Source organism: Magallana gigas, chromosome 5 (genome assembly GCF_963853765.1).
Source record: "Magallana gigas chromosome 5, xbMagGiga1.1, whole genome shotgun sequence".
Lineage (NCBI taxonomy): Eukaryota > Metazoa > Mollusca > Bivalvia > Ostreida > Ostreidae > Magallana > Magallana gigas.
In genome coordinates this window covers 10,132,306-10,159,462 of record NC_088857.1, presented here as the reverse complement: position 1 = coordinate 10,159,462, position 27,157 = coordinate 10,132,306, and the positions used below count along the sequence as shown (strand labels likewise).

General features: G+C 34.7%; 1 protein-coding gene across 1 annotated transcript; it reads right to left on the bottom strand.

The window, feature by feature from the left end:
* Nucleotides 1–2,720: 2,720 nt before the first annotated feature.
* On the bottom strand, nucleotides 2,721–22,873 carry LOC105338347 (NPC intracellular cholesterol transporter 1). Its single transcript, XM_066084056.1, has 22 exons — nucleotides 22,627–22,873; nucleotides 18,839–18,989; nucleotides 17,401–18,466; nucleotides 16,946–17,078; nucleotides 16,366–16,598; nucleotides 15,836–15,936; nucleotides 15,188–15,348; nucleotides 14,922–15,065; nucleotides 9,762–9,944; nucleotides 9,275–9,389; nucleotides 9,021–9,148; nucleotides 8,697–8,837; nucleotides 8,308–8,397; nucleotides 7,855–8,045; nucleotides 7,585–7,706; nucleotides 5,928–6,054; nucleotides 5,759–5,817; nucleotides 5,523–5,670; nucleotides 5,032–5,263; nucleotides 4,772–4,885; nucleotides 4,225–4,387; nucleotides 2,721–3,485 (listed from the first exon to the last, which is right to left on the bottom strand). The coding sequence occupies exons 1-22, from the start codon at nucleotides 22,711–22,713 to the stop codon at nucleotides 3,370–3,372; spliced, it is 4,005 nt and encodes a 1,334-aa protein (XP_065940128.1). The 5' UTR covers nucleotides 22,714–22,873; the 3' UTR covers nucleotides 2,721–3,369.
* Nucleotides 22,874–27,157: the final 4,284 nt, after the last annotated feature.

Sequence of the window (27,157 nt, the reverse complement as noted above, 5' to 3'; positions counted from 1 at the left end):
CCGGTAATTTATGTAATTAAATGGTCCCCAAAATAGATCTTTGCTAACTATATATACATGTACATTTCTAATTACATCAACACTCCATTACATTACAATACAGTCAGATGGTTTGCTCCGATGCAGGTGCGAAACATTGAGGTGGGAAACATCTCAGGGCGAAACAGAATAGGTGCGAACCATCCCGGATTCCAATAATCGATGACGTATATTGCTTCCCAAAAAACGCCACCTGGTGTTTATTTGTGCGTCCGCTTGTTTCATGTTGATGTATGTTCGTTTTACATTTATGTCTGTTGGTTTTACTTTTTGTGTTTGATTTGTATTTAAATACCTTTGGTTGATTTTTATGTACATTTATTTTGCAAAGAAGACTATTGGTTTTGCATTTATGGTCATTGATAATATTATTTTAGATTGCTGAATTTAGTTTATCGTTGATTTTGTAAAAATGTATTTTTTGCCCTTTCCGCTGCCCATAGGAATCTTTGGTTAGAAGACGGGAAATTGCTAAACTAACGATTATGTATAAATTTGATGTACATTCTTGTACCACAATATCATTACTATGCAAGCATCCTGGTATGGTGTTGATTCTGGATTGTTCAAACATTTACTTCTATCAATAAAGTGATCAAAAAAGGTATGTAAAATCATGGAGAGAAGATGAAAACAAAATCAAATACAATTAATCTACTACGTCCCAGTGTGACATTAGGCGACTATAGTCAGCATGAAGCATCGGGGGGGGGGGGGGGGGGGCTCCCCACCCCCACCACTTTTTCTCGGCGCAAACATTTTTCTTCTTCGAATATCTTTTTATCGCCATCCACATAGACCTTCAATGCTACAACTTGTGATATCATTTATGTAAACACAATGACACACAAATATACTGGATTCAATATTTTTTCTTCAAAATGTGGACTTCATCCCAAACCCAAAATTTATTCGAGATATTTAAGTGAGGTATTTGACCCATGGGCCTGTTGTTATTTACTTATCAGTTGACTTTGATACACATTATACACCAGAATCATTATTTTGAAACTTGAGGATTTTTATGAAAGTTACTATATATTATATTTAATATTGATTCGATATTCTCCAAATTGAAGACAGTTGAGAATGCATGAATTAGGTCTACATTCGATAGGTTTTGTGAAAAATCTTTACATGAAGCATATAGTCTAAAATTGCCGATTTATCATCATACAGTTTGTCAATTTTCGACGATTATTCAGCCTACAGCATTAATAAAAAATTTGTAACAGCGTTTTCACTATACAAATTCCCTCCATTAATATAATCAAAAACATACATTAATTAAATATTAACGTGTGACATTTTGACTGTAGGATAGTACAGTTTCATCTGTTAATGTTTAGGACATTGCAAACGTCAGAAAACACGAAACGCGATGCGATTCAAATACCCCCAATTGTAAACATTGTTTATGGTGTAAATTTTATGGTGTAAGTCAAACATATGCTTCCATTCAGTAAACACGACAGATATGGGTTCCCTTACGCTTCGCAGCGTTTTATATGCAAAAATCTTGATCATTTACTGTTCTAAATTGCAAATTTTAGGAATGAATGGGTCTTGACTCCATCCTAAAAGTACTTTTATTTAAAGGATAATTTTTTTTTCATTTTTATTAATTAATGATTTATCGAAATGGAGTCTATACCCATAATAGGTCAAAATCCGTGGTTTTCACCAAAAACATTTCACTTTTGTTAAATAATTAATGATATAAAATAACCAAAGTTATTCACCATTACTTTAGTGTATCAGCGTAGCTCAGTTAGATCGGCGGAGGCTTGTTGACTAGACTTATCGGATATAAGAGGGTGTTCGAATCATAGCCGTCGTTTTATTTTTAATTTCTGTGATTCAAAGTAAATAATCTTTTTAAAAAATTGATATGATTTTTTGGGGGAAAAAATATTTACTTCCCTCTAGATAACGATCAAATATACGTAATGTTTATAACACTATGTCGCATAAAAATAGCGCTAGCACAGACGTGAGATCATGATGTTAATGTTTAGAAAAATAAACAAATAAAACAAACGCGATAAGTACAAAGTATAAATGTATATTTTTTAATTTGTCAGTTAATGCCGTTTTATATTATACATATACTGATGTACACTTTCAAATGTAAATTTCTTTTTATATGTACGTATGCCATTCTAACATTCTGGGTGCGGGGGATTTGTCAGTCATTGTCCGCTATTGTTCTTTGAATCTACCCTACCTGAGGATGCTTACATACATTACGCAAGTTCCAGCTTTTCCTGGCCTTATTGTTTTTGAGATGAAGACTTTTGAAAAATACGAACTCAACAATTCTTAATTATATCCCCTTTAAAGAGAGCGTGCCCCTGTGTAAATGTGCTTTTATGCAACTAATATTGTAACAAACAATATACATGTATATAGGATCTCGTGATTTGCGGAGGTATCTGATTTTTATCCAATGAGTTGTGTGTTTTCTACCTTGGCAAGCCTGGCCCTGTCACGTTTTCTTATCCTCGCCCAAATATAGCTTACATTTCAAGACAGTAACCATTTATTTTGTATTTATTGTCAACTCCCTTCACACTAATGTGTTACTGAAAACATTGCAAATTCTGGTCTTGTGGTCCATGAAATATTATCTTGATAAAATCTTCATTTCCAATGGAGCATCCCTTCAAAAACAAGCTAAGACTCTTATTTCATCGTGACTTTTTAATATTCATATTCAGCACTTTTCTTCGGCACTATTACAGTCCAGCATACAAAATTACATATAGTAGCATACATACCTTTAATAAATACTCAATTTTACATAATATATTTCATTGAAAACAAAATCAAATAAGCAACAAAATAAAACGTACCTGTACAACTAGATTTTGTAATGCATTGCATCACAATCAATCTCATAAATTTCTAAATATAACAACAAAATCCTTGATTTTAGACAATAAAAACATTGAATTTTTGTCATTTCATGTACATTTCCCAAACATCAAAAATAAATTTTAAAAATATGTCTCATTATTACTTAAAAATTTAAATGTTTTTCAACACACAATTGTTCCAACATATCCAATATCCAAATATTCTTTGAATTCCAAGAGATTAAAGGTCAAAACAGAGGAATGAAAGAAAAAGCACTATCTAAATAGAGTAATGTGCACCAATCTCAGTGGTAGGTTCTTTTGATGAAGATTTCCCTTACAGATAGGGATTCCATGATGAAAGAGGGGTTTTCCCCAATGAGTGAGAGGTTTTCCTGCTAAATGGATGATTGACTTGATGGGTCAGGAATGACTATGACAATATCACTGTGGACTTCCTTCCATGCCCCCATCAGCCGGGGATGGCGTCGTAACTTGAGCGGTTATGTCTGGGTTCAGCTATACTGTCTCTCTCTGACTGGTCCCTGTTTTGGTGCTTGTATAATTTGGCTTTGTTAAGTGGTGGACCTATAGAAAGGGCGAAAAAATCAAAATAACGTTAGCAGGAAAATTGTCTTGGTAATTTACATGTATAAATATTTTTTAAGTTTCAAATTAAAAGCATTTACAAAGAAATCAAAAGCAATCAAATTACAATCATTTATTAATGTTTGTCTAAAACTTTTGAATACCCTATCCCTGCTTTACCAGTAAGTGAAGCTGTCTATAAAATCAGAGATCGGGAGGAAAATTTCCAACCGGGAATATATATTGTCTGTTGTATATACAGTGAAACTCACTGATATAAGGCACAGAAATAAGGAAATAATAACATTTTCTACATTTCTCATATCTTAACTCTTCCTTAAATAAATAAAAGGAATGTTGGGGATGAGGAACTTAAAATTCATAACCCCAGGACTTGTTCAGAAGCTTAATTAAATCTTCTTCATATAATATATTGTATTGTTTTTTTGCTAAAATTCATATGAATTCTAAGCAGTTGTAACACGTGTACATAATTATTAACATATTACGCTAGACTCTATCTAAGCAGAAGCACACATGTCACTATCAACTTTATACAATATTCTAAACAATTATTTTTCGTACATGTACATTCATAGGAGGAGAGACCCTATAAATCAATAAATAACATGTCATTTTACCTTTTTTCATATTGCTGATAATAAAAAGTTAAAATCTAGCATTGTTTTTATACTTCCTTCATAAAAGCTTTTGTTTTAATAATCATACCATCACGTACCTATATAACTAAGTAAAACTGGCAGGAAAATTAATCCATGTGAGGCTCCATATACAACCATGGCCAAGTACATCCGGAAATAGAAGACCTGAAACAGCTGCGATTTGGAGAAAGCCAGCACAATTATTCCTCCCAGCTTGGTCAGTGTAATGCCGCTCAGAACCTGAAAAATGTGATGCATGGTATTTACTTCTCAAATGGCGTTACTGTAGATTCCTTATCTCACACCAGTACTTAATTTCATGATTCTAACGTTTTGCATCAAATCGTGAGAATTTAAAATCACGAACATCGATTTTTCATGGTATTTCCTAACAGTTTATATCTGTTAAAATTCAAGTGAGATTTTAAAATCCGCGAGATGTGCTTCTCGCAATTTTACACGAATACTAATTCTTTGCGTTTAATTAGGAATTTACAGTATTTAATTGCGTTGAATTTGGAATAACAACATAATTTTTTTAACAGAAAGTTTCATACTACAATAACATTTTATTAAAATGAACAACAGAACAAGACTCCTGTGGACTGATTTAGAGACACTCACAGAGCTACCCATGTGTGCCAAGGATTCCCGAGCTCGCTCAACTCGAGTGGGCTGTAAACTGACTGCAAACGCTCGAATGATGTGAGCACAGAACTCCACCGATATGCCAATAGCCTGAAAAATAAAACATACAGTGTATGTAAGCATTGTAGACATCTTGATTTCATTTCCTGTACTCTATTAACTAAATTTTAGCTGAGGAACCTGCTATTCTGTCAAGACATTATTTGATTGGTTAAACTAAGAACAGCGAGCCTTACCATGACCAGGTTGACGAGGGACACAGCGTTGAGGGTGATGTCCCAGAAGTACATGAGACCCAGGATGTCCACTAGTATCATGCCGATCGTGATGACGACCATGATGGCCGAAAAGAAGTCGAAGCCCAGCAGTAGGAAGGTCACCAGGAAGATGGCGGCAATGCAGATACACAGGTTCTGGATGGTGTCTTTCACAATGGACAGGTACTGCTCATAGAACACGTACCACACACTGGAGAACAGAAAACGCCTCATAGTTCATTATCATTTAAAGTTCAGTGTGGTGTTTCACTTCTTCTATTAATACATATTCTCAAATGAAATCCAAAAAGAATGGTGATAAACAAATACTGATGAAAAAAAAATTTCTTGGTCAAATGACTTTGCAATAGATAAATGGGGTTTGACAATTAACATGTTTTATTATTTGTGCAATCTTCTCTATACTATGTATGGAATACAAAATGGCTTTGTATGACACCTTATATTACCTGTATGGGAACACTTTGATATTGTCATTATGGAGCATTGTTCTAAGGGTGTTTGTGATGTTGTCTCCTATTTTTCTGGCCATCTTCAGGCCCTCAATGTAATCCTCATTTTCAGTCATAATGGTGTGATATGTCATGAAATAGGTTGCTAAAATCATAGAAATATGAATCTTAAAAACTGCTGACAAAACCGTAAACAAATGATGGTCTTTTGATGTAACTGACAAAATACCTACCTCCGACATCTGTGTTGTTGTTTATGAGATTAACTCCACTTCCATAGGCAGCATGTCCTCTGTGAAAAAAAATACAAAGATCAATTTGTTTACATTGTATACAAGCTGGAAGGGACAATATAAAGACAGAAATTTCACAGCAGGAATAAATGCACACAAAGTCTCCTACCCTTTAGCACATTTGAGCCCAGGGTTGTCCTTCAAGAACCATGGAAGATATTTCATGAAATCTTTTTCATTCGGCCTTCCATGAATTGATTTTCCCATTGGACACCCAATACATACAGAAGAGTTGTCTGAAAAAAAAAATATACAAATCAGCACTTCTGCTTGACTTACAAGTACTTGATCACAACCCTTAACTTTTTCTCAACCTTTGCATGCACTAATCAACATTGTTACTGAATCAGTCATTATCAGGTACAGAATTGTTGTAAACAAATGGTATATGGTTGTCTCATGGTGGCTTTTCATAAATTGCCTTGGTACCCCTTACCCAAAAATACCCATCCCAGCAAATAAGGAAAAACAGTTTTCATTCAAGTGAATCAAGAAAGTAAGATCCCTTTGAACCATTACAAAATTCTCAACCCACAAAAACTGACCCCCTTAAAGTTAACTGATTCTGATGGAGGGTGTATGTTTACCTGTGGAGGGTGTATGTTTACCTGTGTGTTATGATGGAGGGTGTATGTTTACCTGTGTGTTATGATGGAGAGTGTATGTTTACCTGTGTGTTATGATAGAGGGTGTATGTTTACCTATGTGTTATGATGGAGGGTGTATGTTTACCTGTGTGTTATGATGGAGGGTGTAAGTTTACCTGTGTGTTATGATGGAGGGTGTATGTTTACCTGTGTGTTTTGATGGAGGGTGTATGTTTACCTGTGTGTTATGATGGAGGGTGTATGTTTACCTGTGTGTTATGATGGAGGGTGTATGTTTACCTGTGTGTTATGATAGAGGGTGTATGTTTACCTGTGTGTTATGATGGGGGGGGGGGGGGGGGTGTATGTTTACCTGTGTGTTATGATAGAGGGTGTATGTTTACCTGTGTGTTATGATGGAGGGTGTATGTTTACATGTGGAGGGTGCATGTTTACCTGTGTGTTATGATGGAGGGTGTATGTTTACCTGTGGAGGGTGTATGTTTACCTGTGTGTTATGATGGAGGGTGTATGTTTACCTGTGGAGGGTGTATGTTTACCTGTGTGTTATGATGGAGGGTGTATGTTTACCTGTGTGTTATGAGAGGGAGTATGTTTACTTGTGTGTTATGATGGAGGGTGTATGTTTACCTGTGGAGGGTGCATGTTTACCTGTGAGTTATGATGGAGTGTGTATGTTTACCTGTGTGTTATGATAGAGGGTGTATGTTTACCTGTGTGTTATGATGGAGGGTGTATGTTTACCTTTGGAGGGTGTATGTTTACCTGTGTGTTATGATGGGGGTGTATGTTTACGTGTGGAGTGTGTATGTTTACCTGTGTGTTATGATGGAGTGTGTATGTTTACCTGTGTGTTATGATAGAGGGTGTATGTTTACCTGTGTGTTATGATGGAAGGTGTATGTTTACCTTTGGAGGGTGTATGTTTACCTGTGTGTTATGATGGGGGGTGTATGTTTACCTGTGGAGTGTGTATGTTTACCTGTGTGTTAAGATGGAGGGTGTATGTTTACCTGTGTGTTATGATGGAGGGTGTATGTTTACCTGTGGAGTGTGTAAGTTTACCTGTGAGTTATGATGGAGTGTGTTTGTTTACCTGTGTGTTAAGATGGAGGGTGTATGTTTACCTGTGTGTTATGATTGAGGGTGTATGTTTACCTGTTGAGGGACAGAACTGGTGGGAGGATTTGGTCTCCCTACAGCATGGGGGGTCTCCACCTGGGGACAGCCAACTCAGGTAGTCGTCTAGCCAGGACGATGTAGGCTGGGCTATCCTAGAGCTGAAAATGAAAATTACTTTTTATATCACTGTGTAACTTATATCCAAGGAGTTCAATACCATGTATTTCTAAGCTCACGAAACTATGATATGGAAACAAAATATTGTTTAAATTTGTAAACTTCTGAGCATTCCATTCCAAAACTTACTAATTGGACTGTAGAGACGCTGTGTAGATCTGTCCGACCAGGGAGTTCTGTGGACAGCCGTTCCCTCCACAGATGGAGTTCTGGCCTTCCACTGACTTGTAATCCTGTCCTTGTTCAACCACAAAATAAACGGGGGCTCCAGTGTGGAGATAAGCACTCAGGTTTTTGAAATAATCCAAAACATAGGAATCCTGAATTTTAAAATTGTAAATTAATTACAATTCACTGAATTAGACAGTATCTCTGGCATAGCCCATTACGGTAGATTGTATTGCTTGCACATTACATACTTGAGAAAAGGCTTTAAAAAGAATACAAGTACTAAAATAAATGTTCAGCTTTCTTGGTGAATTATTTACTAAAAGATAATGTTATAAGAAAAATTAATAGAAATCAAAAATCAAAAAAATATGTGAGTAAACAAAAAGAAAAAAATTAAAAGAGAGCTCTTACATCAGGCATGGAAAGTTTCTGATCCAGACCAATTCCTACATTGTGAATGACTGCTCCACTGATGCAAAAGTAGGTCACAAAAATTGACATCTAAAAATAGAAAAAAATACATGTACATATAAAATCACCATCATTAAAGATCTGTGTGTTGGGCAGACAGTGATCCACTTGTTATAGATTAGTGTGGGAAGCGTTGAACCTATCACCACAGTCTTGTGTGGTAGGCGGTGAACCAATTCTTTTAGTGGTAGTTGGTGAACATATCAAAGATTTCTGTGGTAGTCGGTGAACATATCATAGATTTTTGGGGGTTGTGGGTTACCCTATCATAGATTTGTGTAGTAGGCAGTGAACCTATCATATATCTGTGTGGTGGGCGGTGAACCTACCACTATCGGTCGCACCCACTCCTTCAGCAGGAGGTGAGAGTAGTAGTCCTTGACCAACTTATACAGGAATCCCTCACTGTCTTTGTCCCCAGATTTCTGGTTCCCCATTTTGACGAAGCAACACATGTCAAGTCTGTTACCCTTTTCAATGTATGTAGAAAATTAAATCATAATGCATTAAGGCCACAAAAAATCTACACAAAGCAGATTACAAAACAAATAACAAGGTCAATTCAAGCACAATTTGTTGAAAACGAAAAGAAATTCTGCAATAAACTGATCAATGACATATAAATGATTTCTTAAGTTGTTCCTGTTGTGTACCTTTTGCCTCTTGGCATCAAGTGTCATAAGTGCAATGAAAACTGTAATCTGAAGTAGGAAATCAAAGAGGACGGCCATTGCAGCGTAAAGGGAGAACACTCTCACAGCAGGCATATTTGTCAAAGCTCCTAAAATGTCAAATTAAAGGAATCATGTAAACATGTACTAAAGCATGCTAAATCTGACTTTAAGATTTTGCGAGGATCTGAAATGTTTTGACTAAATCATTGGCAAAATTGAAAACTTCTGCCTGCCTAAGAAGAATGCGATGGATTCGGAGAAGCTGGACAGCATCATGCTCGGCCCGACCTGCCCCAGAATTCTACCGATCTGCTCCTCTGTAGTTTCTCCAGGCCTCTGCTTGTCTCTCTGTAAGAAATCAAAGGACAACCCTAAAGCATATTTAATGTGTCTCTTAATACCCTGCTTCCAAGAGCAGCTTATTTTTAAGAATAGGCTTATTTTCCATTGAAAAGAGTATTAAAAATGATTTTGTGAACTTAGTATTTGTTAGGCAATTTTGTGAACAAAATAATACATAATCTTACAGAAAATATCATAAATATAGCACATATATATATATTTTCTTACATTATTGTTTTCTGCAAATAAGAAGCTTATTTTAAAGAATTGCTGATGATTAAAAGTCTCTATAACTTAAGATTTTAAAAGAGCATTATTTTGCATACACAGATGTACTGCAATCTGCAGCTGAATATTTTCTTTGTACATTGTAATTACCTGAAATGTTTGCACCAATATAAAGATGTTGTCGACACCAACAGCCAGAACCAGGAACGGTACGACCTCAATGATGATGAGAGTGGCGGCTATCCCACAGTAGCTGAAAAGACCCAGGGACGAGGAGACGGACAGCAGTACGATCAACACACCGGCCAGACCTAGGGTGATCTTAGCATCCACCTGTGTACAGACAGTAGAGAATATCAAATGTAAGCTAGACCAACACATCTGTGGAACCAGATCTTATAACCCTCTATGTCCACAGAGTACGGAAGCCTGTTAGTGCCACATATGATATATAAAAAGAAAATTCTATATAAGAAAAACTCATTGTATATATAAAAACATACACATATATATAAGATAAACTGGAATATATAAAAATAAGCATCTTTATATATAAAGAAATTGCCAATATATATAAAGAATTGTGTACACATGTATATATATGAAGCTAGGTCGTGTATACATAAACAGTACTGTGATATATAAGAGCAGCAGTGATAAATATATAAAGCGAAAATTTTCCACTGAGTGACCTTCACTGAGTTCAGCCCAGCATCTGCATGATAAACCCCGCCTACGGAGGAGAGGATCAGCAATGTTATGCTCCCGAGGCAGACAGTTTTTAAAGATTCAACAGCTAACCGGCTGGTCCACATATTTTCAAAGAATGTTTTTGAGAAGTTGTTAGAAAATGAACAAACAAATTAGTGTCAACGCGGGATTCATGGATATCCATTTTTGGACGTTTTTGAGGTGCAACAGAGACTAATAAGTTGAATCAAAATTGTTGCTCATACATGCATATTAACTTCTCTAATATAAATGTGAGTTGCGTTATCTTGATACACATATCATTTAATATTTATTCATTTGATGAGATATCGGCGCTTCTGATTGGTCGAAAAATTTCTTTGATACCTGCATCAATAAAATTTTTGCCGGATCTACTTTTCTCAACTGTTCTGATCTAACACTATTTATAGAACGGGAATTTCCAAGATAAACACGGGCGCCTGTAAAGTGCGAAACGAAATCGAAACGAAACAAAACGAAACGAAATCAAATGAAACGAAACGAAACCAATCGAAACGAAACGAAACCAATCGAAACGAAACGAAATCAAACGAAACGAAACCAAAAATCGAAACGAAACGATACGGAAATAAACAAAACTAATATCAATTTTGACTACATAAAAGTGAAAATAAATTCATTGAAATAAATTTTTGAACCATAAAATATAACTACCTGTATGTTTCAGATTGGCGCTGTAAATTTTTAAGCCGTTTATATGAAATTTGCAAAAATTATATAATTATGTAAATAAGCGATGTACATTCCTATACCCTTTAATGTTTCTAATTTGTTTCATTTAATGATATTCCGACGTTTAGAGAGAGAGAGAGAGAGAGATGCCTCAAAACTTATCAGCAACATCACATAGCAAAGTATATACGCAAGTTTTGGAAGAGAGAGATAGAGATATGATGATGACACTGAAGGGGACATTCTAACAACAATTTTCTTTCTATCGATTTGAAATATTGTAAAAATAGAACGATCGAATACAATGTAATTTATAGCATACTGGTTGGTTACCAGTTTCTAACATATAATAAGAAAGTATAGCATGAATTTGGACGTCGTAATTTGACAAAATTAAAGTGCAATATAAAGAGGTTTTTTTTTTTTTTTTACCTTAAATCAAACATGATCTCCTCTTTCTCTCCCTTTCACACGCACGCACAATGTATTTGAATCATTTTACAATATTTCATATCGATATAAAAAAGATCGTGTAGTTGGAATGTCTCCGTAAATACTGTAAACGCACTATATTTAGGGTGTACAATATTTGCCGGAATATAATTTTTCAACAAGTTAGCATGGGTTTGATTTACCGCATTTCTGAATTTACCTTTTTATCTAATTATATATTGGCAATGTACTTGATTTTGCAGACGCCGTTTTCCGCCAAAAACGCAAAATAGAATACATAGCCAAAGGGGTGAAGACAGTTTTATAATACGTTTACAGTATAATCATCTTTATATTGCAAGTTAATTTTGTCAAATTACGACGTCCAAATTCATGCTATACATATTACAACAATTCTTATTATATGTTAGAAACTGGTAACCAACCAGTATGCTCTAAATCACATTGTATTCGATCTTTTTGTTTTCACAATATTTCAAATCGACAGAAAAAAAATTGATGTTAGAATGTCCCCTTCAGTATCATCATCATATCTCTCTCTCTCTCTCTCTCTCTCTCCATCTCTCTCTCTCTCCCAAACTTGCGTATATACTTTGCTATGTGATGTCGCTGATAAGTTTCAAGGCATCTCTCTCTCTCTCTCTCTCTCTCTCTCTCTCTCTCTCTCTCAATACGTCTGAATATCATTTTTATCATTTAATGAAACAAATTAGAAACATTAAAAGGTATACCAATGTACATCACTTATTTACATAATTATATATTTTTTGCAAATTTCGGATAATCGGCTTAAAAGTTTACAGCGCCAATCTGAAACATACAGGTAGTTATATTTTATGGTTCAAAAATTTATTTCAATGAATTTATTTTCACTTTTATGTAGTCAAAATTGATATTAGTTTTGTTTAAATTCCGTTTCGTTTCGTTTCGATTTTTGGTTTCGTTTCGTTTGATTTCGTTTCGTTTCGATTGATTTCGTTTCGTTTCGATTGGTTTCGTTTCGTTTCGTTTGATTTCGTTTCGTTTCGTTTCGTTTCGATTTCGTTTCGCACTTTACAGGCGCCCGATAAACACTGTCAACAAAATGTAAAGTTGTGTCTGTTTTATTGTCAGCAAACAAAATGCAACCTTGTGAATATAAAAAAATGAAAGTTTAACCTTCAAAAATAAACAAAACACATTATTTGATTCACGAAATAGAGAATTAAGCGTCTTCTCACGATTTCGTCTGCTTGAGATCAATCAACATTTACAGCGAGGCTGGCTGTTCCTTTTCCAGGAATATTATAACGAACATATAGGCCTATAAACTTTCACGGTAACACTTCTGTTCAAATTTGGTAACGATGATTTTTGAATTTACATACGTACACCATCTGTCATCAGAATTAGCGTCGTAAAGAAAAGCTATGAGTAATGCATCAACTCCTTCGGCGCATTGCAAGCGGCAGAAATACCATTTAAGTACATCACTGGCTATCTAGTTACCACAACGTTTACAAAAGTCGCTTATACATACTCTTCTCTGTCGACATATCAGCTATTTTCATCCACGATCGCCTTTTCTTGGATGGTTATGTCCAGTTGCATATTCCAGCGATCTCACATAAAAACTAGTTTTATTACGAGTTTTTCTGCACAGTGAATAATATCACAAGCTATCGCATGTATTTTCCTTTCGTTTTCAATTCAGCCGGTTCAGATTTTAACTCACTATTTGTGTTTAATCCTTTAATTCAGCTCAATAGTTCTGCATCAGCTGTCAAAGGCGCATCTATTTTGAATATTGTTGCTGTTGTTGTTTTGTATTCATACGCGCCGTTTCATTTACATTATTTACATTTTTGATCAATGACACTTCACATTTTTTTATTTGAAAATGTTTTATTAAATGATAAGAAATGAAGATAATAATTTTTCTATTGATCGACGTATCAAAGAAAAAATTGACCGGAAAACTTTTTCATCAATGCGCTACGCGCATTGATGAAGTTTTCCGGTCAATTTTTTCTTTGATACGTCGATCAATAGAAAAATTATTATCTTCATTTCTTAATTCATGTCGTCAAACTTAATAAACTAATATTAAGTACAATTTTGCTTTGTTTCTTATAATGCTATCAAATAAGTGACAATATAATTTATTTAGTTAAGGATAACTGGATACATCGTAAAATATCTTCATTTCAAGCCAAATCCGGTTTACCCCCCCCCCCCCCCCTTTTATCGATCAAATTCGCCGTCCCAATATGAAATACCTTCCGACGCCCCTGTATCAATGCTTTATACAAACTCCTTGAGGCTGGGTTTTATTTGCGTGGGGGGGGGGGGGGGGCAGTTTAATCTCATTATTGTTGTGTTTAGAATGGTTAATATGGGTACTTTTAATGCTAAGTCAAAATTTGAAAGTAAAAAAACTGAGTTACAAGCAAGATACAGATTTTGAAATTCTTCAAAGCTCAAGTCTTGTTATATAGTTTACATTTTTGTTTTTATTGGTCAGTTTCAATCAAATGTTGGTTCTTCTGTTGATAATGTTATAAATTTATGAACATTAAATTAGTTTATATTGTGTTTGCCTCGAGCCATTTTGTCAAAGAAATGATAATTCCTTTCTTAATTATTTGTAAAATAATATAGAAAATAAAATTTTCATGTTCATCGAAGTGGAATGAAGTAAAATTAATGTTCTAGACAACTGTTCTGCAAATTTGGTAGAAAGTATTATTTAATGTAGAACCTTAAAAGTAGGTAAAGTATTGACAAAATATATCATCGTTTATTTACAACAGTAAACACAAGAAACAGAAAAGAAAACTTGACAGAAAAAAGATCTTAAATTTGAAAATTTAGGTAGGGGTGCTGGATGCCCTCCCTTAAAATCTGCCACTGACTTTTCCCAAATCCCTGCGGAATCATGTAATGTAACTTTAATTAGATCGTTCAAACTAATCACTGGGAGCATAATATTGCTGATCCTCTCCTCCGTAGGCGGGGTTTATCATGCAGAAGCTAGGCTGAACTCAGTGAAGGTCACTCAGTGGAAAATTTTCACTTTATATATTTATCACCGCTGCTTTTATATATCACAGTACTGTTTATATATACACGACCTAGCTTTATATATATACATGTGTACACAATTCTTTATATATATTGGCAATTCCTTTATATATAAAGGTGCTTATTTTTATATATTAGAGTTTATCTTGTATATATGTGTGTGTTTTTATATATACAATGAGTTTTTCTTATATAGACTTTTCTTTTTATATATCTTATGTGGCACTAACAGGCTTCTGTAACAGAGAGTAAATTGTACTTACATTAAATAAATGCCATAAATTACAATTTACTGCAAGTCATACATTATCTGGGATAGAATGATTCCCACAAAACCACACATTACAGAGGTAAAGCTTTAGAATATACCAGCATTTTGGGCAGAGAGCAGTCGACACAATCGCCGTACTGTCCGAGCGTGAGTGCGATATAACCAAACATGATGAGGTAGGAGGCGAGTATGGTCAGAACGTCCGAGTCACTCTCCCTTTTAATCTCGTCCTCAATGGAGCGCTGAAACAAACCAAAACACAGTCAAATTTACAGTAGTTTTTTATATTTACACAAAGCCTACCTCAGAAGAGAAGGTCACAGTCATGTGTACAGTAAATTTCCTAGTTGTACAAAAAGCCTACCTCAGAGGAGAAGGACACAGTCATGTTTGGACTGGAGAAAGACCTCATCTTCTCAATAAACACTTTTTCCCATGCCTCTGCCTTGTTGTTCTTTTCTTCGGCCAAGTGATTATTCACAACAAAAGTGATCACCAAGGCTTCAGAGGACTTGTAGTCATTTCCTGAAAATGTTAATGTTACATTCTACAGCAGTTCCATCTAACATTGATATAGAACAATGTTTTGGAATAAACTTGAATAAGTTTCTCTTTTTTTGTCTATTCATGAGTTACAGTCATTATATAATCACATTACTCAACTTTGCCATTTCTCCAAGAGTAAACATGATAAAAATAAATTTAAAAGCTAGAGAAATTACACACATATAGGTGGGTTTATATAGCGTTAACTGTCCAACCTAGTTTATATGAGTATAAATTCTGTGGCTTTAGAATTCATCCCTATTAATTTAATAACTTTTAATCAAATACAAAAATAGAGAAGACTGGGGCTGATTTAAAATATAAATGAATTTTTCAGCATATTAAGCTATTGTATCGTCAGCAAAAAAGTTTGTACAAGTGCAACCTTTTTCCTTTAACCAATGAAATAGAGCGTTACATACCATTATTAACCAATGAGATAGAGAGTACTGATTTTGAATTCTACCTTTGTATCCTCCCAGTGAGATCCAGGGAAATATTGGCTGACCACTCTCTGCCAGACAGCTCATGTTCAGACCTACTGTGTCCTGTGTTGATGCAGGTGCCCTGATAGGAAGAAAACACCTCAACATAACAACAAAGTCAAACAAAGCCATCTGTACCATCTCAAAAATGTCCACATCTGTACAGAGCTATGTTGATGGTTAAGTGTAGAAGATAAATTCTTGACAGTCAAGGATTACTGAGCCAGAATTATCATTGCAGCCAATGAGTAGGTGACTTATCTTTGACTGTTAAACCAAGATTAATCTAAGGAGCAGTTATGCGACAGAAAAGTTGTAATTGAAACAGTACCAATTAAACAATCGATAGTCCTTCTGTGGACTCTCAACTAGTAACAAAAGACCTCCATTAAAAACAGTTTCTATAAAAAACTGAAACTGAGATCCAAGCAATACAAAGTCAATGATAAAAGCTGACAGTACATATAAATACAAGGCTGCCATCAGATTTATGTACCGGGTATGTACTTACTGCAAACAGTAACGGAGATGATCTATGTAGTCGGCTATGACGGAGAATCCGTAGCTGTCCATCACAACCTTGTCGATGTTGGTGTGGTTGTTCTGATAGTACTGGAGGATGCTCTGGATGGTACACTTGGTGTTGTCGGGGGCCAGGGGCTGGAAACAGATGTCCTCCAGGGTGACTGTCTCCCCATTGTACTCAGCGGTCAGATTCTCAATGGCCAGCTGAAGGTCCAGTACCTGGGGGAGTGGGGAATCAGAGGGGTACTTGTGGTTAGTGTCAAACTTAATTAGGCCAGTCTTCGGCAATACTTTCAAAAAAACTTCTTATGACAAATTTTAAGAATATCATAATTTACTAGCTACTTTATGTTTCAACCTCCAGTAAAATATGCTTGAAGTGATTGAAATACTTTAATTTTGAATACATGGGTTTGCATTTCTGTGCAATGAGAATCACTATAGGAGATTGAAAGTGTTAAGGACTTAGTTCTTTTATTTAACACAACTCAGACTGATAAAATTTAAACTTCATTCACTTGTTCAAGAATATTATCTTAGTTGAACAAAAGCCATTAAATTTTTACCATATGTAGAAACTCCTTATCAAATATGCTGGTATAATCGACAGTGTCCTCGGAGGGGGGTGGGTTTTTGTGTACAACATTTGTGTGGTTGTTGGGTCGAGTAATAATTAGCTGCTCTGTCCTGTAGAATGGCCTACAATTCACAAACAATATATAAAGGCTGAAGTTTCCTTAAAAATGTAATAATGAGCCGTTATTTTATGCCCATACATGTATATGCTTTATTCCTTGAAATTTGTCCTTCAATTTTCCTGTTTCCTCCTATACTGGTTAATTTCCTACTCATTAAACTATAATAAAGATAATAAACGCTCAAGCCTTGTAAATGAGTTCACTTCAATTTAACTAATTGAAACATGGTTATCAAATGTTATCATTGTTTATCAAGTGACAAAGCAATTCTGTACAAACTATGTAACTATGGGAACCTCTATCATCAATAAACAATACCGTACCCAAAATGAGAATCAAAGTAGTCCCGCTCTGTGCGTGCCTGACTGTCTTTGGCCGACCACAACTTCACGGGGTCAGTGGTCACCTGGAACACGGAGATTCCTGCGGACAGGGCACCAGCTACTGCCAGACCGACCACCATCACTAGAATCGGATGTCGGGCACAAAATGTTCCCCAGGCGTGGAAGAACGACTCCAAAAGTGTCTCCATCCATGATCCAGTTTTCTCCAGGCAGCTGATATCTGCATGGGAGACTTTGGGGGCATTGATCCTCTGGGCTCCAGGTCTGCGTTTCTTCTTGCCGTCACCGTTCACACAGAAGACTCCACTGTAATCTCCATCCTCATCCTCAAGTTGAGAATACTGCGAATCCATAACATCCAAAGAGTTTCGAACCAATATATTATAGCAAATGACATATATGAAGAAGAATAGATTGAAAACCAGACAAACAATGGCAAATGCAAAGTAGTAGCAATCAATGTGGAGGATTTTGCAGGGTTCTGGCTTTGGGGGGATGGGTGGCACAATGGCACAGCTTGCCTCACAGTCCTGACAACTGCACACCGACCGGTTCTTATATGACTGGTTACAGCCAGTGATGGTGTAGTTCATTGGAACGTACGTGGTATTACCTTGTGTCACATTTTGATCTCCAATTGCAAAATTGATAGTGAAAGGGGTGTGGCCATTAGCTGTTGATCCCATGTAGCTGAGCCAGAGTTCTGCTGAACATTGGTCTGCAGGCCGCCCACAGAAGACACTTAAAGCTTTCTCATTGGCTGACGGCATTTGAACATCTTTGCACGAGTTGAACATTCCGTTGGCATATTCGTTTGTTAGATAGTAGTTTACTGCTTTGACAGCTGTTTTGTTGGCTGGTGTAACCTCTGTTCCATTTGACTGCAGAAATCTGCTTTGGTGGGGCCCACAAGTCAGGTAGCAGTACAAGTTGAGGAAGTTGTTGTAGCAGGATGGGCATCGGAGAAAGAACTGCTGGGGAAGCCCCATGTTGGATTGCAAGGTGTGGAGCTGATTCACATCACAGCATGTCTTGGTCTGGTTACCTGAAATGGAGGAGTTACCATTCCTGATTACCACCGACAAAATCTTTTTTCAGAGAGAGAGAAAGAGAGAAAGAGAGAGTTAGGAGGGATATTTTTTTAATGATATAATTGTTTTTTTTTATACATCTTAACATAGTAATTTGATTGGGCAACAGGAAATAGAATTCATTTTTGTTATGATTTGGAATGTGAAAGAACTTCAATCATTAATGCCATTACTGCAAATGCAGACTAAACATGAACCTATGAACATGATAAAAACTACTTAGTTTTAAAAGTTTCTTCACAAATATAAATTGTCAACTATGACTATGAACAGAGGTAGATTAACTAATTGTAATATGAACTTCGACTTGTCAAGTTCTAACTTACCAGTGACGAGATCTGGACAGTAGGTCCGGAGAATATCCATACCGACCGGATCTTCCATCACCTTTGGGGGTCCATTATATTGACAGTTAATTTTGCCTGAGGGCGTATTTTCACATTCCCCATACCAAATACACTGACCCTCCTCCTCCGCCTGTCAAAACAATGTTGTAGATTTGCAATCATCAAGAAAGCCCTTCAAGTTAAGAATAACTACCCGTACTGTAAACAAACTTTGGTTTTGGAGGACTTTACTTAGACATTCATCAGAGGTAAACTACATTGTAACTCATGCACCCATATGTAGATAAAGTTTATAACTTTTGGGTGTATGTTCAAATTGTTTTTTGGAAAATCTCTTTTTTTTCCTACTAGTGATCCTGTAAAAGTATGATGACCTGAAAATTGTTGCTAGTTCAAGGTACTTATTCTCCTTGTACAGAAAAACAACAAATTAAGCTGGGTCTACAAAAGTCACATGTTATAACACTTACAGTAAACACTCTTGTTAAATCTTCAAATCTGAGAGCAAACTACTTTACCTAGTGTATACAGATAAATACGATAAACCAACTTCATAGCCACAAAATGAGATATATACACCCCTGTATGTATTCCAAAACCCAATCATATTCCTTAATTATGTAGGCTTTGTCTGTACAGAAGGATTGAAATACCATAACAGTACAACAATACAGAGAATGGACATTTTGTGTAGACTGATTTTGCACTTTAAATGGACATGGCTTTCGTAAATATCTTGTAGTTATCTTTCAGGCATTAACCCTGGTCAACTGGAGCAACGACACTGACTACCCTACAAACTGCTGTGTGGGACTTTCATGAATCCTCAGTGACTGCATGATTACATAAGGTTATAGGTTAACACACTTAACATGTGATGTGGCAGTGATTTACACCTGGTATAACAGGTAAATGTACAGGTAAATGTGTTAGTGAGCCCTGACCTAAAACTGAAGATCACATGTACATGTGCACCTATGATAACAGCATCAGAAACTGGGGTATACATTGTTTTGTTATACACTGAACTCAGAACTCTATCTAATCAGGCCTTTTATCTTTCTCTCTGATGAGAGCAATCACTATAAGTAAACCATTGATAAATACACATAGAACAAACAGTAAATTGGACAATATAATGTAGATATTATAATTGTATTTAGATTAATTAAAGATCATTAAACTCAATCAAATTCAAATTAGATGTTAGAATCAAGTTTTTGAATTTACTTTAAAAAAAGATATAGATCATGTAGATCTGCATCATTTTAATTTGCTAATTTTGTGACACATGAAAAAGGAATGGAAATAGGGTACAATGGTTTATACTTGTAGCTCTTTAAACAGTTGTATTTCTTAACTTTTTAAATCATTGTATGTCCTCTTATCTTTAGGTCTTGCTCCTAAGTTGATTTTGTAAATAAGCAGATATAGTTGAACATGGTATTCTTTTAAAATATACCATTGTAATTCATCCCACACAAAAATGTTAAAAAAGCTTAAGTAATGGTGAAGTGAAAATGTTTTTGCTTCTAATTATAAGCATCATTTATATGACAGACTTCAGATATAAAAAAAATAATTTTTTAAAGGGAAATTTTTAAAAGTTATAGTTGTTAAGGGAATTCTTAATATATAAAGGATTTCCTTGTTTAAAAATACAGGGCTAACAAAATATATGAATAAAATAGTGAAAATGCCTATTGGGTTGATCATGAATAATTCAAATTCAGTTAAACACACATGTATTGACATTTTAGTTTAATACATATGTATGTATTTAAACAGGTGTTAAATCACCTGCTATAATACATGTAAATTTCCCTTGTAAATTAAAAATCACTTGTGAGCATAATCATAGTGACAGGAGTCCTTCTCAAATTTGGGCTTTTGATATTCCTCCGTAAATACCGGTATATCATGGTTTTTTGTTAATAGCAAAACTGTTAATGACTTGTCTGATTTCAGGAATTGAATAAAGAATTGTGGAGCATAAGGCTTAGTTATCATAGATGTAAGGCCAGTAACCCAAAGGTCGCTTGTTCTTGAAAGCCACCACGTGGTCACTTGATGTTGTATGTGTACCCTTAGACAGGACACTTAATCTACACTGTCTCAATCCACCCAGCTGGAATACGGTACCATCTTATGTTAGTAATTAACCTGTGATGGAATGGTGTCCCACCAAGGGGGAATCGATGACTCTCATCCGCTTTACACCATGAAAACCAGGGATAAGCATTGGCCTTATGCACCTCATGACTCAGAGAAAGATAAAATTTTTAACTTAATTTGAATAAAATTGCATGATCCTTCATAGACAGAAATAATTTTATATTCAAAGACCTTTAGTTTCTTAATGCATACAATTTGAGCTTTTTGCAAAATTTGACCAAAAGATTCCTAAATATATTCAGAGACATGAAGTCAAGTGAAGTCAAACCCAAACTGACTCATAATCCCTTGGTCCGGTGGTAAACAATGATACTTGGATTGTAAATACAAAAGATACGCTGTATAGGTTAGGTTTTAATATAATTACAAATAATTAAAGCAATATGAGCTGCAATTTTCATGTTGAAATTTTTTAAAGAAAATGTTTATTTCTACTAAAATGACAACAATTATCACGGTTTTTAAATTTCTGTTAGCCATATTTTTGTGGGGAAAGCCATTAAGAAGCCTTAATTGGAGCAAAATTGAATTATTGTTGTCCTGTACAAAAATTGATCTGTTATATATTCTTTAGAAGCTAGGAAATCTTTTTCTTCCCAAAATTCATGATCTTTTCAAATCTTATTTATCATGAAAGTTAAATATACATGCAGAGTAATCATACTAGGAGGTTTTTGCAGCAAAATAAAATTAAAAAAATACAGCTCATATTGCTTTAAGAAATTATGAGATAAATGAATGAAGAATTTTTTATAATTTAATGCCATCTCCTATAAGCTTGCCAAAGAGGTCCCAATAGTAACATTAGATAGAAAATTTCTGTTTACAACAAATCTTATCTTTAAAAAACCGATTAATTGTATTAACAAATTTACAAATTCTTCCACTCTTTGATGACAGGCATAATATCATAAAAGAAATTTTTTACTTCGACTACTGTGGAATCATAAGATTTCGTGGTGGCTCAATTTTCGTGGTATTCGTGGGTACATGTACCTCTTATCCACAATTAACATCCTCCACGAATTAATAAATTAAGGCAATAAAGTCTATTTACTTTTGTAGATATACAAGAATACACGAAATTATGTCCCCACGAACCTGTAAAATTTAAGCAATCCACGAAAATTGGCTCCCACGAATTTTAATGATTCCACAGTATTTGATTACAAGTCGGTTTGGGTACGAGTCTGGTTGCAAGTTGACTGTAATTTATTTAGAGATGTACATATAGGTATAACAGCATATACGTCCCTGATATGTCAGAGTATATGTCCATATAACTGATATTATATGCATTATATCTCTGTGGAGATATAAACCAATGTGGGGAAATATGACTCCAGTTTAGTACCTAAAGTGTGAAGGGTACCATATAAGTCAATTGCGACCATCAATTGGGGATAAGACACCAACAAAAAATGGGCTATGCCCAACCCAGTTATATAAAAATTCTTTATTACAATTTGAGTTGACAGTCATAGTCTCCATTAAAAATCTGTCAGTAATTTGGTGATTAAAATCATGATTCATACCATACAACCATTAGATGTGAAAGAAGACTTAATAAAATTTACAATTGTTGTAATTACCTCATTATTAGATGTTGCTATCCCACATAGGCATATCACCATAAAAAACACAGACGTCTTGTAAATATTTCTTTCGAACAGAGACATCCTCTCACACTAGTTGCAGCAAAATAAGTGGAAGATGATCGTATAATGTTGGACCCTGGACTCTCTATAAGTTACATAGTAACTTCGACGCTGATTCAGTCATGAGATGAGGTATAGAATAGGGTACTTTTTATATCCTATAACCAGGGGCGCCTGTAAAGTGCGAAACGAAATCGAAACGAAACGAAACGAAACCAATCGAAACGAAACCAATCGAAACGAAACGAAACCAAGCGAAACGAAACCAAAAATCGAAACGAAACGAAACGGAATTAAAACAAAACTTATATCAATTTTGACTACATAAAAGTGACAATAAATTCATTGAAATAAATTTTTGAACCATAAAATATAACTACCTGTATGTTTCAGATTGCCGCTGTAAATTTTGAGCCGATTATCCGAAATTGGCAAAAATTACATAATTATGTAAATAACTGAACATTTTTGAGCCGATTATCCGAAATTGGCAAAAATTACATAATTATGTAAATAACTGATGCACATTCCTATAACTTTTAATGTTTCTAATATGTTTCATTAAATGATATTCAAACGTTTAGAGAGAGAGAGAGAGAGAGAGAGAGAGAGAGAGAGAGAGAGAGAGAGAGAGAGAGATGCCTTAAAACTTATCAGCGACATCACATAGCAAAATATATACGCAAGTTTTGGAGAGAGAGAGAGAGAAAGAGAGAGATAAAGATATGATGATGATGATGATACTGAAGGGGACATTCTAACAACAATTTTCTTTCTATCGATTTGAATTATTGTAAACATGAAACGATCAAATACATTGTAATTTAGAGTTGGTTACCAGTTTCTAACATATAATAATAATTGTTTTAATATGTATAGCATGAATTTGGAGGTCGTAATTTCACAAAATTTACTTGCAAATATAAAGAGTTTTTTTTTTTACCTGTGTATTACCTTAAATCAAACATAATCCCCTCTTTCTCTCCCTTTCACACGGACGCACATTGTATTTGATTCATTTTTACAATATTTTATATCAATGTAAAAAAAATCGTGTGGTTGGAATGTCTCCGTTAATACTGTAAACGTATATTTAGGGTGTACAGTATTTGGCGGAATATAATTTTTCAACAAGTTAGCATGGATCTAATCTAGCGCATTTCTGAATTTACCTTTTTATCTACTTATATATTTAACATTTGGATATGTACTTGATTTTGCGGACGCCGTTTCCCGCCAAAAACGCAAAATAGAATACACAGCCAAAGGACTAAAGACAGTTTTTTTAATACGTTTACAGTATAATCATCTTTATATTAAAAGTCAATTTTATCAAATTACGACGTCCAAATTCATGCTATACATATTAAAACAATTCTTATTACATGTTAGAAACTGGTAACTAACCAGTATGCTCTAAATCACATTGTATTCGATCACTTCATTTTTACAATATTTCAAATCGATAGAGAGAAAATTGTTGTCAAATGTCCTCTTCAGTATCATCATCATCATCATCATCCTCATATCTCTATCTCTCTCTTTCTTTCTCTCTCTCTCTCTCTCTCCCAAACTTGCGTATATACGTTGTTATGTGATGTCACTGATAAGTTTTAAGGCATCTCTCTCTCTCTCTCTCTCTTTCTTTCTCTCTCTCTCTCTCTCCAAACGTCTGAATATCATTTAGTAAAACAAATTAGAAACATTAAAAGGTATAGGAATCTACATCAGTTATTAACATAATTATATAATTTTTGCAAATTTCGGATAATCGGCTCAAAAATTTACAGCGGTAATCTGAAACATACATGTAGTTATATTTTATTGTTCAAAAATTTATTTCAATGAATTTATTTTCACTTTTATGTATTCAAAATTTATATTTGTTTTGTTTAAATTCCGTTTCGTTTCGTTTCGATTTTTGGTTTCGTTTCGTTTGCTTTCGTTTCGTTTCGATTGGTTTCGTTTCGTTTCAAAATATGTCGTATTCGTAGTTTTACATAGAAAACTATAATAGCGAAAACAGAAACTTTATAAATGCATTTAGATGTAAAGTAATTTGCCACAAAAATAAAATATGTAATTTATAATAAATAAAAAGGAAATATCCGGTATTTATAACTAAACCTTTTAATTTTATAATGTTATATTCATTAAATGATAAGGTTAAAATCTTTGAGTGCGACATATTCTGAAACAGGCTATTTGTGACCTTGACTGGAACTCTTCAGCATTGGAGATGTGAATGAGTGTGGAAATGAATTGAAAAATAAACAAGTTCATATTTTGTGGGATATAAATCTTTTAACGGTAGGAAGCTAACATTTTATGTTGATAGGGAGTTAAAGGGATGTTCAACGTAAAAAGTTGAAGCGAGCAGATGATTTAATTCAGCGTATTTCTATCGTAACAACCGGCCTAAGTTGGGGCAAATTTTCCCGAATCACTTTGTGTCAATGTGTCACCCCTGCGAATGTGTTCGGAATGTTTTCTTTATCGTTGCTAAGTAAGTAATAAATCCAGAGGTGCTCGAATGAAAGTTCACGAGACTTCACCGATATTTGTTCACTTCCTGTGAAATTTCGAGCGGAAGTATAAGTGTTCGGATAATATTCTCAAAATACGTAAGTACTGGTCGTTTTTCATATCATATCCTACTGTGATTTATGTTAAAACGGGAAAAGCTTTCAAGGTGTATGTCTTATTTTACCACCTAGCAGTTATTTATATTTAACGATAATATTCAGAACAGAGTTATCGTTCGTGTTCAAACACGTGTAGAGTGGTTGAAAATATAACCATTGAGTTGCTTAATAAAATCATAGCCATGTTTGATGCTTGTGGTGTGCAATACCATGTTTTTAAAAAAATAATGGGTGTCTGTTTTGCATTAAAACTTAGTATATCGAGCCATTTTCAAGGAACATTCTGCATATAATGGTATAGTCTGTTTCACTATTGATGTTATTACTAGGTCAGGCGCGGATCGAAAATTAATCCTCAGGAGGGATCTCTTTTAAGCATGTTAGTTGTTGCAACAGCAGACAAAAACTAATTTTTGTATAGTCACATTTATTTCTAGAACACATTTTATTCACCAATTAATGAAGATAAAGTTTAAAATCAATAAACCTCTAAATTTTATATTTGTCTACTATATTAAGAACCTAGATACATGTACTGTGAAATAGACTTTATACACGAGGTACGATTTTTACTGCGAAACAAAGGGTCAAATAAAACCACGTGGTCTAAAATATGAATGACAATAACATTCGCAGGGGTGTGTGTGGCACTGGTCTGAGATTCGGAAGAGACGTCCGTCAAAAATGTTTCAGTCTCGACGAATCTCGCTGAGATTAGCAACATGGCTATTCGGTCTTGTTTGTTATTGTGTCGTCATTGGAGTAGGTGGGGGAATTGTTTTGGAGTGCAAGATAACTTGGGGTCAACCTTTTGTGTCCCCTTCCTTTTATGGAACATTCTGGAATAGAGTTTATATCCAAAAAAGTTGTTGTCCCTGCTCTGTCTCTTGGAGTTTTCAATATTTTCCTTGAGTGGAGTTAGGAATGCTCGGTAAGGAAAACAATCCGTGAAACTGGAACAATTTTTAAGATAACCTAATATATCTAATTCAAATATTGGTAAAAAAATAAAAATAAACAGAGAACAGATAATTCAATGTGTAACAACTTAATATGGCGCTTGTTGTGGGATGTCTTTGTATTAAAATTTTAGCAAAATTTAAGTGTTTTTTATTATTTGCTAATCATCCAATCCCCGGATACAGATATACAGATTCGAGTTTAGACGCGGGTGTTCTGTTATCTCAAAATATTTAGATTTGTGTGTATACTTGTTTCTTTATTCTGATGTGATAGGGAAAAATCGGAGGATGAATTAAGTTTATAAAATTAAGGTAGCTATCGATTTCATTTCTTTAAAAAATGTAAATGAATAACATGCCTACTAAGAAAATCGTTTTAATATAAACTGGAACAATATATATGTATGTTACAATCCAACATGGTATATGCATTTACGTCATCAATAGAGACAAATTGTTCAGGGTATTTTGAAGTTTTTACTTAAGTGTGATTTGTTACTTATATAAAGCAAAGGTTTGTAATTTCTTACTTATATTCAGCAAAAGTTTGTAATTTCTTACTTAGATACAGCAAAGGTTTGGATGAAATAAATTACATCGCTTATAATGGACCCCACGGCCTGTCTCGCTTGCGAATACCAATCGCTAGCCAACTGGCTGGAGTTTTCTCGTTCTCATTTTAAGAATACATTCCCTGTTCCAATTGGCTCCTTCAATTTTTTTCTGAAGCGGGAAATCTCATCAATTAATATGACACGCCAAATTCACAACAATGAGCTCATCAAAGTTTCACAGTGACAAACTAGGTGCAACGGTTATAAACTTTACGAACAAAAAGCCATAGTCAACGCGATTACC

Excerpts from the sequence above, each read along its gene's own strand:
- LOC105338347 (XM_066084056.1), bottom strand. The coding sequence starts at position 22,713 with ATGTCTCTGTTCGAAAGAAATATTTACAAGACGTCTGTGTTTTTTATG. Across the intron at positions 17,079-17,400 it reads TACTTTGATTCTCATTTTGG|GCCATTCTACAGGACAGAGC; the intron begins GTACGGTATTGT and ends TGTGAATTGTAG. Across the intron at positions 9,390-9,761 it reads TATTGGTGCAAACATTTCAG|AGAGACAAGCAGAGGCCTGG; the intron begins GTAATTACAATG and ends GATTTCTTACAG.